This window comes from Asterias amurensis, chromosome 4 (genome assembly GCF_032118995.1).
Source record: "Asterias amurensis chromosome 4, ASM3211899v1".
Classification (NCBI taxonomy): domain Eukaryota; kingdom Metazoa; phylum Echinodermata; class Asteroidea; order Forcipulatida; family Asteriidae; genus Asterias; species Asterias amurensis.
The window spans coordinates 5,003,387-5,018,477 of record NC_092651.1 but is presented as its reverse complement, the minus strand read 5'-3'; the positions used below and the strand labels follow the sequence as shown (position 1 = coordinate 5,018,477).

General features: G+C 37.5%; 2 protein-coding genes across 9 annotated transcripts in view; one reads left to right on the top strand and one right to left on the bottom strand.

Moving 5' to 3' along the window:
* The window catches only part of LOC139936398 (uncharacterized), a 135,050-nt gene that overhangs the window by 9,059 nt on the left and 110,900 nt on the right, over positions 1-15,091 (bottom strand). The window lies entirely within an intron of this gene.
* LOC139936395 (dachshund homolog 1-like) overlaps positions 1-15,091 on the top strand; it is a 107,956-nt gene that overhangs the window by 86,114 nt on the left and 6,751 nt on the right. For 6 of the 8 annotated variants that reach the window (XM_071931217.1, XM_071931215.1, XM_071931210.1 and 3 more), the window contains 6 exons: positions 1,847-2,251; positions 3,095-3,178; positions 6,206-6,484; positions 6,997-7,080; positions 11,772-11,939; positions 12,471-12,608. In XM_071931217.1, the coding sequence (XP_071787318.1) occupies positions 1,847-2,251; positions 3,095-3,178; positions 6,206-6,484; positions 6,997-7,080; positions 11,772-11,939; positions 12,471-12,608 (1,158 nt within the window). The remainder of the gene's footprint in view (positions 1-1,846; positions 2,252-3,094; positions 3,179-6,205; positions 6,485-6,996; positions 7,081-11,771; positions 11,940-12,470; positions 12,609-15,091) is intronic. The other 2 variants (XM_071931216.1, XM_071931211.1) reach the window with 2 other exon arrangements.

The window sequence follows — 15,091 nt, the reverse complement described above, 5'->3', positions numbered from 1 at the left end:
TTATATAATATGGAAGCTTTGCGGTTACACCATGTATTGACTCTCTTTAAATGAGTTGGGGTGGTTCTGAAAAGAACCGTTGGTTTCAACTCGGCATAAGGATCGAAGCGTCCAGTTGATCGAAACAGTTCTTTTTAAAACCACCCCAACTCATTAAGAGATAGTCATTACATGGTGCTACTGCAAACCTTTCTATATCGTATTTCCACCATGCATAGTTTCAAATCCTACTAAAAAAAAATTATGTACATTTTTATAAAGTGTACCTTTTTTTCTTGTTTCAACAGTTTTTTTAAAGTTTTTTTTTACATCCGTTTAAAAGAACTCACAAAATTTGAAAGCCCTTGATGTCAGGATTCCCTTTAAAGAAAATATCCTGAAGTACACACAACTTGAAACACCTGAACACCAAAGAACAAAACTAACTATGTTCATTATCTACAACAGTTGGCTACCAATGTATATAAGACAAAACACTTCATCATCACGATCCAATTGGCACATGTTTTGAGCTCAATCTGTAAACATTTTCTCTTCATAGAGCTGTTGAAGCAGAACAACTATGCTTACCAGCATAAGGTTACCAGCCAAACTAGTTTAGTCATGTTAACTATTTGTGATTGGTATCCTACCCATTTCTGCTTAGCAGAGAGTTGTTAAGCAATATTTTCAGCCTAAGCAGCTCTATAAAAGTTGGCGCAGGTTTGCAGATAATCTGTAATTTACTCATGAATCCAGAGAAAGAAATTTGTTGAAAAAAAAAAAAAACGCTTGATGAATTCAGTTTAGCTGTTAATATGATTGTTTTGACATCTGTTTCAGTATTGTTCTATTAATGTTTTTTATGTCAGTTTGGTTAAAAGACTCACCGGTTGTTAATCATTGACTAAACTTGATTGTCCCAAATTCCATGATGTTATAGTGGGTATTCCTTCACTTTATGCATAGTCATTTAGCTTGTCGGAAGTCTAGTCTGTTACTGTCTAAGTTATAAAAATACTACACACTGTTTTTGTCGTAGTCCAAATTCTAAAGCCCGGTTCATACTTCCTGCAAATGCGATATGAATTTTGACATCACAGCTCCATTCTTGCTGCAAACATTTCGCAGGAGTTGAATTATTCCTCAGTACTTTACCGAGCTCTGTGAAAAAAAATCACAGGCATATAACTCGGGTGGCATTCGAACCCATGACCTTTGTGATTGGAGGGCACTGTGTTCAACTAGACCACTAGAAAGTACTGAGTATACGATGCTAACACATATCGGTGTATATGGGTAAAACCAAGATTAATCTTCTTTATCTCTGACGCAAGTATTTGTCCACCTTTGGATGGGACGTAAAGCTGTTGGTCCCGAATGTTGTGTAACGCACGTAAAAGAACCCAGTGCACTTACCGGAAAGAGAAGGGGTTCGCCCCAGTGTTCCTGGCTGTATTGGCAGCAAATTGTGCCACAGCACCTTGTAAACCATTACATGGTGCTATGTGAAAGGAGTAGGTCTCATAATTCATGCGTTACGTCCCACATACCTTGCAGTAAAATACTGTATGTTAAAGCGCCTTGAGTCTACTGACTGAAGCCTGGTTCATACTTCCTGCGAATGCCAATGCGATACTAATGTAGACAACACAAATTCGCAAGGAATAACTCGCAGGGGTTGAGTTGTGCTCAACTCTCCTGCGAATATCGCATCGAAAACAGAGTTGTGACGTCAAATTCACATTAAATTCGCATCGGATTCGCATTCACAGGAAGTATGAACTGGGCTTGATACATGCTAGATAAGAAGCCACTATTATTATTATTATTAATAACCTTGTTTTTGTGGTGTTTTGATCGACAGGAGTTGGTCTTGCCAACTTGAAAGCCCACCTACCCTTCAATGGTTACGAGAGCCTGATGGCCGGTAACTCACCCTACCTGTTGACTACACACCCTGCACTTGTCGCAAGTAGCTCCTTCGCTGCCCATCACATCTCATCTCCATCTATCTACACAAACGGCAACTTCATTGGTAGTGCATCGTCAATTCAGAACAGCCTAGGGAGCCCTAATAGCAAGTCGTCGTCAGGTAGCGGCGATCACCCAGGAACGGATAATGAAGATAGTATCTCGCCGCGGACCGATCATTCCTGCGGAGGAGGAGGAGGGATGGGGTCGCCACACGGCGATTCAGAGTTTAATGGTGAGGTTAAAGAAGTGGATACCAAACATCAGAGAGCAATGGCTGCCATGGAACAAAGCTTAGGTATGCACTATGCGATGGCAAACTTTGCAATACCACTCACTATAAGGCACACCGACAAATCAGAAAAACAACTTTCTTTAACTTTTAAGTAATCACATTTTAGTCACTATTTTCTCTGGATTTTTTAAATGGCACACAAACAAGTCAGGAACAACTTTCTTTTACTAAGGAATCACAGTTTAGTAACTATTTTCTATGGATTCTTTAAACGAGATATATGAAGGCCCACCATTATCGGCCCCTGTTTTTAGTAATTAAAAATCATTTCTAATAAAACCCCTAACTTTTTTCATGGTTTTATTTTGGGGCAAAGTTTTGATAAGTTATGATGGGAAAGCCCTCTTTTGAGCTAATGGAACAAAAAGGGAATAAACAAGTTTCCAAAAGGAAGTATTTGATTGGGTTGATGAGTATTAAATGCACATGACACTAAACTGGTAATTACTCAAAATAATTGTTAGCAAAAAATTGACTTGGTAACAAGCAATGGGAAGCTGTTGATAGTATAAAACACTGTGAGAACAGCTCCCTCTAAAGTACAAAGTTTAAGAAAGAGGTGATTTCTCACCCAATTTAAGAAGACTTCAGGCCTGAAAACTTTTCTCATGCATCTGAAAGCCCACAAAGTTGTGCAACAAGGGTGTTTTTCTTTAATTGTTCTCTTGCAAATTTGATGACCAATTGAGCCAAAATTCACAGGTTTGTTATTTTATGCATATGTTGAGATACACCAAGTGAGAATACTGGTCTTTGACAATTCCTAATAGTGTCCAGTGTCTTTAAGCAACGATTTATGATATTGTTTCTAATCTGTTTATCCTTTGTTTGTATTTTTGTTTACAGCTAACGCCAGAGATGACATCCCCACATCCTCACCATCAGTTCATTCTCATGCCAATAATCATTCCAAGACCAGCGCTCATATCAGTAAGAAACCATATTTCAATTTATTATCAGCTTAATATATTACCCAATTTGAATATTAATCACTGTTGAATGCTCCAAATCCAATTTTAAAAGCAGTTATTAAAATGGTTTAGGAAAAATACACCTAATCATTACGAAAAAAAAATTCAAATTATGACATTCATTTTTTTATATTAACTTGTTTTCTGCGGTATCAAAATAACAATGTCCATAGAACAATCTATTTATAAAACTTACCATGATTAAAATAACGACTCATTTGCATGATCTAAGATTTCCACTTTGTTCATGCTTGGTGTAAAAGTTCAAAAGGCAAACTGTCCAAAACAATGATTTCATACAAATTTCCACTTTGAAAACGATTCTCTCATATGAGTAAACTGCATTTCTAACTACCACAAACCTATTATAGTTATTGTCAAAAGTTCTAAAAAAAGTTGATGGCCTGACGTTTTAAAGCAGAGTTTTTTTCAAAGGCTAAAAAAAAAAAACCCTACAACATTTTTCAAAGGTTTTGATGCATTAAAGACTGTGGACACTATTGGTAATTGACAAAGACTAGCCTTCACAGTTGGTGTATCTCAACATATGCATAAAATAACAAACCTGTGAAAATCTGAGCTCAAATGGTCGTCAAAGTTGCGAGATAATAATATATTAAAAAAAACGCCCTTGTCACACGAAGTTGTGTGCGTTCAGATGCTTGATTTTGAGACCTAAAATTCTAAACCTGAGGTCTCGAAATCAACTTCATATCACTTCAGAGGGAGCCGTTTCTCACAATGTTTTATACCATCAACCTCTCCCTATAACTCATTACAAAGTAAGGGTATATGCTAATAATTATTTTGAGTAATTACCAATAGTGTACACTGCCTTTAACATAACACCAGGCACTAATGAAAACAAGTCAATATTTGTAAATTAGCTCATGTTCATATACATATCAAATTGAAAGCATGAGGATTGTTAGTCAATCTCAGTTTCAGCTGCTTTTAGCAGGTTGCATGAACATCACAAAATAATGCAATAAATTCGTCTAAGGTAAAGGTTTTTAGAGAAAAAAAAACTAGTTTAATGTGACTAAAATAGAATCATACGTACACACTTATGCACAGACACACTTGTAGGCCAGAGGAAGTTATGATAAAGGACAGTTGCGTCTTTGTGGAAAGAAAGATTATTTGCAAGGCTGGAAGAAACAAAAAAGATCAGGAAAACATCTGTCAAAAAGCACCCACCTATGTTATCTGCTTGGAGGAACTGCTGTTCAACCAACAGAAAAACAGGAAACCTTTTATTGTTTGTGGAACAAGGGTGTATTTTTGTACATGACACCCCCTAAGGGCAAGCGATTGTGAGTGAGTTAGCAAGTTTTTATCGGCGACTACAACTGTAGTAGCCCGCCCTCATTACACCACTCCAGAGCTACCGTGGCGTTCCATGACTTCATAAATACCTGACATGACTTGTAGAGAGAAACACTTAGCAGTTGTTTGACTGGCAAATTGCATACTTCATTGCTCTAAACCAGAAATGCTATTAAGTGGGAGGAAAGGAGTCGCCAATTCAGGAAATTGGTGCGCATTAGCTTGTCACTCGTGCTTCAACCGATGGCCTCAGTGTGCTACTGATGAGGGATTTTAGCCTGTCATTTCCCCCTTAACGCAAAGCTAGTTTTTTATCGCGGCGCATGGGGCCCATGGGATTGGATCATACTGTCTTAAACTCTTAGTGTTTGTGTTGTTATTGGGCTGACACGGCCCCTGCTCCTTTAAACTGACTTATTGTGGAAACCTGTTGGCGTGGCTTTAATACCGAGCAGGTTGGTAGCGTCTGAAACAGGAATCAGGGCCAGCTGGATAAAATACAGGCTCGTAGTTCCTGTTGATATTTGTTCACTTACTACAGTCTGCTTCTACGAAGTCACCCCCCCCCCCAACCACTGACACACCTCTCTAAGAATACATGTGTTCAAAATCTTGGCATTTTGGAAAACAAAATATCTATTTTAATATTGATGAAACTCCAAGCTGAAGGTTTTAAAGAGCAGAGTGCTCTTAAAAATTAAAAAAATAGCTGTAAAAAAGTGGAATGTTTTAAACTTGAACACAGGTCTGCCGAGTTCAGAAGACGTGTTTACTTTCAGATGTTTCCTACTCTTAAAAGTTATAAATAGTGTTGTTTTTAAAAATTCAAATCTTTTAATCTTGCAAAAAATAGTTAATGGCCTGACGTTCGACCCTAGCAGAGTCTTTCGCAAAGGCAAAAAAAATTGATTAAACTTGAATACAAAATCTGCTGATTTCCAAAGTGTTCAGGGTATTACTTTCAAATGTTACTGATTTGTAAAAATCTAAGCAAATTTAGTTTGAATAGTCATTATTCAGTTAAATTCTGGTCATCTTTGAAACAAGGAACTAACTTGAACACAAGTCTTCTGAGTTAAGGGCATTACTTTCATATGTTTTATTTTTTTTATGAGATTTACAAAATTCTTAACAAATAAAAAGTTTAAGGCAGTGGACACTATTGGTAATTACTCAAAATAATTATTAGCATAAAAACTTACTTGGTAACGAGTAATGGGGAGAGGTTGGTGGTATAAAACATTGTGAGAAACGGCTCCCTCTGAATTGACGTAGTTTTTGAGAAAGAAGTAATTTTCCACGAATTTGATTTTGAGACCTCAGAATTAGAAAATCAAGCATCTGAAAGCACACAAGTTCGTGTGACAAGAGTATTTTTTCTTGTATTAGTACCTCGCAATTTTGACGACCAATTGAGCTCAAACTTTCAAAGGTTTGTTATTTTTTGCATATGTTGAGATACACCAAGCGAGAAGACTGGTCTTTGACAATTACCAATAGTGTCCAATGTCTTTAAGGGCATCACTTTAAGATTTAATTTTTTTAATTTTTTTATATAGATTTTTTAACAATCGTAACAAATGAATAGTTTGAATAGTCATTATTCTGTTTAATTGTGTTCATCTTTGAAACCCAGAGTTATTTTTCTTTTTGACAGATGGTCTGCTGGCTGTCGACATTTCTAGTTCTAGAACATCGTCATCACATTGCCCATCAGTTTCACCGGAAAGGGAACGACCAATCCACTCTTCTGTACATTCTCATCCCCTCACGAACTCTACCAGTCTGTCTCTGGATCATGCTGCAGCAGCCAGAGAGATTATGAGCCATCATGGACCCTCATCTATCGAGACGCTGCTCACTAATATTCAGGGTCTGCTGAAAGTCGCTGCCGATAACGCCAGACAACAAGAGAAACATATCCATCTGGAAAGAGGTAATTACAAATCAGTCAAAAACTCTCGGCCCAATTTCATGAATCTGTTTAGCAGAAAATATCCCCAAGCAAATTTAATATCCGGAAAACATTTTTGAGAAAAAAATTTAGATGAGCACCAGGGCCAAATTTCATAGAGCTGCTTAAGCAGAAAATAGTGCTTAACAATTGTCTGCTTAGCAGGAATGAGCAGGATACCAGTCACAAATTGTACATGTGACATGGTAGTTTGGCTGGTAACCTTATTCTGGTAAGCATAATTCTATTTACTGTTATTGAATTAAGTAGAAGGCTTCACTTATTTTTCGTTATTTCCCTTTTTTTCCCCTTGATGTTAAACATTTTGGAATAGAAAATAAAGCCAGCATTTTTAGTGTTTTTTTCCCTTTTTTTTAATTTCTATTTTTTGTCCTAGTGGTTTTGAAATCATTTTTGAACTTATGTTTATCAAGTGGACTTTATACTGAGCAGTTTTTTTTAATAACTAATATGATGGTTTGTTTGATTGACAGCTGAATTAAGGCTTGAGCTGCTGAGAGAAAGAGAACTACGGGAAGCGTTGGAGAAACAATTGATTGCTGAACAAAAGAGATTAGGTAATAACTTAAATATGTCCCTTCATACTTCATGTCATCATGAAAGGTGCCACAAATGTGCAGCATTTTGTAAGCTCGGATGAGTGTTTGTGCAGCTAGCGTTTGCTTTGTTATCCCAGTTTAAACCCAAATTGCAATATCTTTAGCATTCTGCAAAACTGAAATGAATAAGAATGTCATTTCAACCATCAAAAATACTTGGAAAGTAAAGTAGACCTATGGCATGGAGAATAAGCAAGCTCGACAAAGAAATTGTCTATCAATACAAATATATTACACTGTAAGAGTCTGCTGACGATGACTAGAGCAAGCTTGTTGAAACGTTGCGACCAATTAAGAACTCACTTTCACGGTAGTGAAGTTAAAAACGATCCACTATAAGCTAAAGCAATAGTCTTGGCGGATTTTCTAACATCTACCCAGGTTGTAGTTAAAGAGCAGGGCCCAACTTCATAGACATGCTAAGCACAAAAATTTGCTTAGCATGAAATTTCTTCCTCGATAAAAACAGGATTACCAACCAAATTTCAACATGATTTTCAGGATAAGCAAACAACAGCTGAATAGGCCTACCAGTAACAAACAATATGCAAAAAATGGAAATTTGGTTGGCAATCCTGTTTTTATCAAGGAAGAAATTTCATGCTAAGCAAATTTTTGTGCTTAGCAGCTCTATGAAATTGGGCCCTGAACAGTTCTTTACAGAACTCGAATTCTGAAAATCTACTCGGCTGTAGTAGAATATAAAGTAAGACAAGTTCTCAAAAGAAGAAAATCTACCTGGCAAGTAGATACACACATGGTGTTACCGCAATCATAACATAACATAACAATTGAAATTTATGAGGCGCTATTCCATCAAGATGATAGCGCACTAGAAAGAAATTAACAGTGAAAAAGGTAAGTCTTAAGGACTTAACTTGGAAAAAGGTGAGTCTTAAAAGGAGTCTTGACGAAAAGCAGATAGATTTGAGACCTCAAAGACTGAACTTGAGGTCTTGAAATCAAATTCGTGGAAAATTACTTCTTTCTAAAAACCTCTCCCCATTACTCGTTACCAAGTAAGGTTTCATGCTAATAATTATTTTGAATAATTACCAATAGTGTCCACTGCCTTTAAGCTGATGGTATTGTCTGAGGTACTTTGGCACATTCTTATTGTAAGAAGTTAGGAATTCCTGAATAGGTTTTACAAGAGATAACCCATTACAATAGCATACATATCACCTTTATTATTTACATCTACCTGCCACTCACAAGTTCACAATACACTAATGAAGTTATTCCATGTTCCTTGATTTTCTCTTCATCATTGGCAAATTTCCATCTGGGTTTGAAACAAACCTATTTTGTAAAACAAACTTACATTGGGACAATTTCCTGTTTTTGAGGTTATTTATGGTCAAACCAGTGTCTGGTAATCAAGTATCGCTATATCATACAAATAAGAACCAGCAGTCAATGGTAAATACCTGTGATATTATGAGAATTATGATTAGGGGTACACCTGGGATGTATCAGACAGAAATCCGTCGCAAGCTGGCTTTTGTCTCTCACTCATTGAATCTGACAGTGTTCCATCAACTAGGCACTATAGAGGGCGGGCTTTAACAGTTTCCATGTGTTGTCCTCGGTTCACCGTGACGACACTAGATATTTCTTGTCCGAAATCCTGTGACAAATAACACACATGATGAAGAGTAATTGTTTCAGTACGTTTTAACATGTCAGAAGTTTATATGGCTTATTGACGTTCCTGGCTTTTTTAAGATTGGCAGTTAATTGTTGACATACAGTCAGAAAGAATTAACAACATAAATTGACAGTGCCCATTGCCCTGATTCGAATAGAGACTTTGAAGGATCCTTAAGCCGATTGGACAAGATGCTTTAACCTACAAACGTACAAATTGTGAATTTCCGTTTGTTCTTTAAAGGCATCTTTGGTAATTGTCAAAGACCAGTATTCTCACTTGATGTATCCCAACATTTATGCATGAAATAACAAACTTGTGAGAATTTGGACTATTGGTCATTAAAGTTGCAAGAGAATAATGAAAGAAAAAACACTCTTGTTGCACAAAGCGTGTGCTTTCAGATATCTTAAAAAGGCTTCAGGCCTGAAGTCTTTCAATATTTAAGTGAGAAATTTCGTCTTTCTCAAAAACTTTGTTACTTCAGAGGAAGCCAGTTCTTACAACGTTTTACTGTCAATCTCTCCCCATAAGCCTTTGTGAGATATGGCAGTCATAATACTACAACACTATTAGGTTTAGGTACATTTGTCTGTATACACTCACACCAAACAGTGCACTCCTATAGGGTCTGCCATACCTCCAAAAGGCTAATTGCTTTTACCAAATAAGTTTTTATGCTAACAATTATTTTGAGAATTTACCATTAGTGTCCAGTGCCTTTAAAGCCATTATACACTTTCGGCACAGAACAACAAAAAAAGTTCACAGATTTACAAATAACTTACAGGGTTTACAGAAGGTAATGGTGAAAGACTTCTCTTGAAATATTATTCCATGAAATGCTTTACTTTTCGAGAAAACATTAAACGGTTATCAATTCTCGTTGTCGAGAATTACGGATTTATTTTAAACACATGTCATGATACGGCGAAACGTGCCGAAACAAGGGTGGGTTTTCCCGTTATTTTCTCACGACTCCGATGACCGATTAAGCCCAAATTTTCACAGGTTTGTTATTTGATATAGAAGTTGTGATACACGAAGTGTGGGCCTTGGACAACACTGTTTACCGAAAGTTTCCAGTGCCTTTAACAGGAGTGGCATCAGACTTTGAAATGTCCAGTGTTTTTAATCTCTTCTTGCTTCGTGTACTCTATCTGTGCTAGTATAACTACTCCCAGAGAACACAATGCTAAAACAAGTGGCCATAAACCAAAAGGATAAAATAGTAGCCAGGTATCTTACTGTAGATTGGAAGGAATTAAATCATCTGTCATCTTCGAGATTGTGCTCTCAATGAATATGAATCACGTTCATATTTTCTGCAAATTGGTTCATGAGTCATTTGAAATGAAATGATCCAACTTGCGGTCACGTGTGTTAGTTAAAGGCAGTGGACACTATTGGTTATTACTCAAAATAATTTTTAGCATAAAAACTTACTTGGTAGCGAGTAATGGGGAGAGGTTGATGGTATAAAACATTGTTTTCTCCGATGACTAGAGCAAGCTAGTCGAAATGTTGAGACCAATTCAGAACTGACTCCGCGGCAGTACAGTTAATTACGATCCTATAAGCTAAAGTAGTAGTCCAGTCTATTTTCTATACCATCCGCCCTGATAATAGTTAAAAAGCAGAACAGTTCTTTTCAGAACTGAGAAGTCTCCTGAACCTCCGATTATCTACTCTGCGGTAGTAGAATAAAGCAAGACAGTTCTCTAAGAACAACTCTACCTGGCAAGTAGATACACATATGGTGTTACCGCAAACCAAATATACACAAAATTAATTTCTCACTAAAATAGTTGAATTGAGCATCTGAAAGCACACAACTTGTGTATCAAGGGTGTTATTCTTCCATTATTATTTTGCAACTTGGACAACCAATTAAGTTCAAATTTTCACAGGTTTGCTATTTTATGCATTTGTTGAGAAACAGCAAGACTGGTCTTAGACAATTACCAAAGGTGTCCAGTGTCTTTAAGACCATGTGGAAATTAATTACGTTGCTGATGGATACAATAGGTCACTTATGGTGTTTCTTTTTTTAAATAGAACTAAGTTAAGGTCAGTATTAACTTGATATCGGATGCAAAAGTTGTTAAGGTCAACAAATTACGCTTAAACACAACAGAATTTTGCTGTGGTGAGAATAGTAATAAATAATGATAACAATTATAAAGTGTCTTTTACAAAAGCTTCAATGCGCTGTACAAAAGCGTAAAAGAATAAACAAAATTTATAGTAACTTAGAATTAAGAGGGAAGCATAGCACTTGTATAGTTACAAAACATCACCAGGTTGTTTTGACACTTAAATTTACTAACATTTAGAATTGGAAACTGAAATGAGCTTTTTGTGACCCACGTGTCAGGCCAGTCAACGAGTTTAAATTAGAGTATTTAATCTACTAATTATTCCATATCACTACTATACTACTTTAAAGACCTGCTTGAACGAAAATGTCAAGTCGTGAACTTTGCTGAATTTCATTTAAAATGTTTTCAATGAATAGGGAAATCGAGTCATATGATTATAATGAGGTTTTAATTGTGTAAGAAAAAACAATCATTTTGAATACCCTTATCCAGCGCTTTTCTTAGAGATTTGCGAAAAGCTCCGTTACGTAATCACTCTCAAAACGTCATAGGTTGGAGCTCCAATTTGTAAAGCCGATTTGTTGCAGCCCAGAGGTATAACAAAGCAAACTCCCACAAATTACGTCAGCGGCATTGTCCATTGACGCACGCCATCGACGACAGAAGTGCTTTTAGTTTTTCAAAACCTTTACGTTGGGGTCTGATTTTTTAATCGATAATTACGATTAAGATTCAGAAGTGTACACAAACCATAATTACAATAAAATGGTGAACATGTTAAGCAAGTTAATATACCATTTCCGTTAAAAACATTCCGCTCAGGTAGCTGTTTAATGTTAACTGTGTATTGCATGTATATTAATGATGATGTTTTTGATATATTTATTAACTTCCAGCAATCATCTTGAAAAGATTGAAGAAAGAAAAGAAAGGAAGAAGACGTCTTCAAGAGCAGATTGAGATGAGTCACGGCAAGAGACTCGGCATGCCAGGAGAGACTGAAGCTGCTGTTATTGCTCGACAGAACTCAACAGAGTCGCTCAGAGCGCTCAATGGTGAGTGTGGTACGTATTCAAACAAGCTAGGTACAGGAAGCACTAGCCAGTATCAAACACTCGTGGCATGTCATGGCAATAGCGGTTAAGAGCACCGGATTCAAGCTCTTGTGTTTGCTCAGCAGAGTGTGGGTTCGAATCCCGGTCGTGACACTTGCTACGTAAAATTGTGGAGGTAGTGCTTTCTGCTCTATCGGCCAGGCTTCGGACTGATGATACCCAAGCCTACATCCATATGGACTGTCAAAGGGGTAACCATGTTTCAGCCCTAGCAGTAGGTGGCAACGACCTCTGGATAAAAATAATTGTAGCCCACATCATAAGAAAATTGCACAAAAAAAGTACCCCAGTATAGATAGGCAAAATATAAATCGAAGCCCTATTGACAAAAAGGTGCATGGTGAACACCATAATACTGTTATAAAAACAATGCAACTTGGGTACAGTAATATAGCATTAATAATCATTAACCATGTAAGTTTTATATAAATCTGTGATCTTAGACGAGTTCTTACCAATTCTGTAATGTTCTTTTAACAGAGTCTTTGTCACATGAACTGGAGAAGGAGAGGCTTGCACGGAGTGAGGTAGATAAGAAGTCTCCTGGGTCCGATGGTAGTCCAGTTTCATTCAGTCCACCACCACAATCAGCAGTCCCATTCCAACATGACCAAGCATGTAAGTTACTCTGCTTAGCGCAATCATTAATGCTTATATTCCATCCTTAAAGGCAGTGGACACTATTGGTAATTACTCAAAATAATTATTAGCATAAAACCTTACTTGGTAACGAGTAATGGGGAGAGGTTGATGGTATAAAGTATTGTGAGAAATGGCTCCCTCTGAAGTGGAGTAGTTTTCGAGAAAGAAGTAATTTTCCACGGATTTGATTTCGAGACCTCAAGTTTAGAAATTGAGGTCTCAAAATCAAGCATCTGAAAGCACACAACTTCATGTGACAAGGCTGATTTTTTCTTTCATAGTTATCTCGCAACTTCGACGACCAATCAAGCTCAAATTTTCACCGGTTTGTTATTTTATGCATATGTTGAGATACAGCAAGTGAGAAGACTGGTCTTTGACAATTACCAATAGTGTCCACTGTCTTTAAGACTAGGCCATGGCTTTACACTTCTTACGTTTATCAGAGAGAACTTAGCTTGATTTGTCACACATCCCAGGTGAAAGTCCCAGTTGAAACCAGTTCAACTAGAACTGGTCCCAACTGCTCCAGTTGAACTGGGAATTGATAACTGGTTTAAACTGGTTCCTCAATGCCGCAATATAACCAGTTGGCAACCACTTCCTTCAACTGGTTTCAACTGGGTTTTTTTGCAACCAGTTGAGCTACCAGTTGAATCTAACAGGTACCAGTTGGACACCAGTTAATTCCAGTTGAAACTAGTTGACTGTTCAACTGGAATTTTCACCTGTGGTTGTTTGCTTTGTATGCATGCAGTGTTCTTATCTATCCATTTTTATTTGCCACAAAAGAAGCCAGTGTACTTGATTAGTATATGAGGTACTCTAAGTGCAACCTCGCTACCATGGGCAGCGCGCCGTATCTTGCTAGCTCTGTGTACGTCTCTAACCCCTGGGAGGGATACTCCGATCCGTGTCTTTGATTGGCTATCATATACGCGCAAAAATTGAAACGCTGTGCGTCTCCAAAAAGCTCTATACGCCGAACACGTGCGTATAAAGATGTACGTGTTCACTTTTTTTTCTTTTTCGCAACACTGAACGCCAAGGCAAGTTTATGACTTTATTACACACAGCGCATCCAGTGTGTGTGCGACTAATGCTCAACACAGAACGGATCAACCACAGGACTAATTGTAATATTCCTTATATTTGGATATTTTGGAGTTACACTTCCAGGGGTTATGATCGAGCAAGGCATGCTGGGAAAAAATGGTGCGACGAGATCGATCACCCCTGGGAACAAGGTTGCTCTAAGTGGGATGGTTTCAATGATGTCATGTTAGGATACAGTGATGTTCAATCAAATGATGACATCACCAAGTGGTTTCTTCCATACCATCCATTGCTTTTCATTGCATTCACACCTATACAAACCCTTACACAAAAACCCTATAAGAATCTTATAGGAATCAAAGAAGAGATGAAAAATCTATAAAAATCTTATAGGAATAAAAGAAGTGATGAAAAACCTATAAGAATCTTATAGGAATCAAAGAAGTGATGAAAAACCTATAAGAATCTTTTAGGAATCAAAGAAGTGATGAAAAACCTATAAGAATCTTATAGGAATCAAAGAAGTGATGAAAAATCTATAAAAATCTAATAGGATCCCAATCCAGGACTTTCTTGAAAGGGAAGTATCAGTTCAATACCTTTGCTGATATTTCAGAGAGGAGTCTCATCTTTATTTCTCTTCCAAGCCAAACAATTTTCTTGTCTCTCTAACACCCTGTTTCAGACAGGTGTGCCAGAGCCACGCCAAACCAAATAGATTAGGAGCGACTCTAGATCGACCGAAATAAATGTTGGTTTCAGACAGGCGAACTTAATATAACATATACATTAGGTTCATCTCATGACAAGATCGACGTCTAAAACCAAGACGCCCAGTCGTTCCGAGACAAGATCGATGTCTAAAACCAAGACGCCCAGTCGTTCTGAGACAAGATTGATGTCTAAAACCAAGACGCCCAGTCGTTCTGAGACAAGATCGATGTCTAAAACCAAGACGCCCAGTCGTTCTGAGACAAGATCGATGTCTAAAACCAAGACGCCCAGTCGTTCTGAGACAAGATCGATGTCTAAAACCAAGACGCCCAGTCGTTCTGAGACAAGATCGATGTCTAAAACCAAGACGCCCAGTCGTTCTGAGACAAGATCGACGTCTAAAACCAAGACGCCCAGTCGTTCTGAGACAAGATCGATGTCTAAAACCAAGACGCCCAGTCGTTCCGAACGACTGCAACAGTGGATCTTTCGACTTCTAGCGTGTCCAGTCGGTCCTAAATGTTTCAGACGTCAAACTTTTCATGGACTATATTCAGAATTTGGTTTGGCGCGACTCTGGAGCGCCTGTCTGAAACGGATGTAAGATTCTTTGCTGCATGCAATAAACTTGCCCACTAACTCCGTATGATTGACTGAAACAGTAGGCTAGAGTGTATCAAAGATTAAAG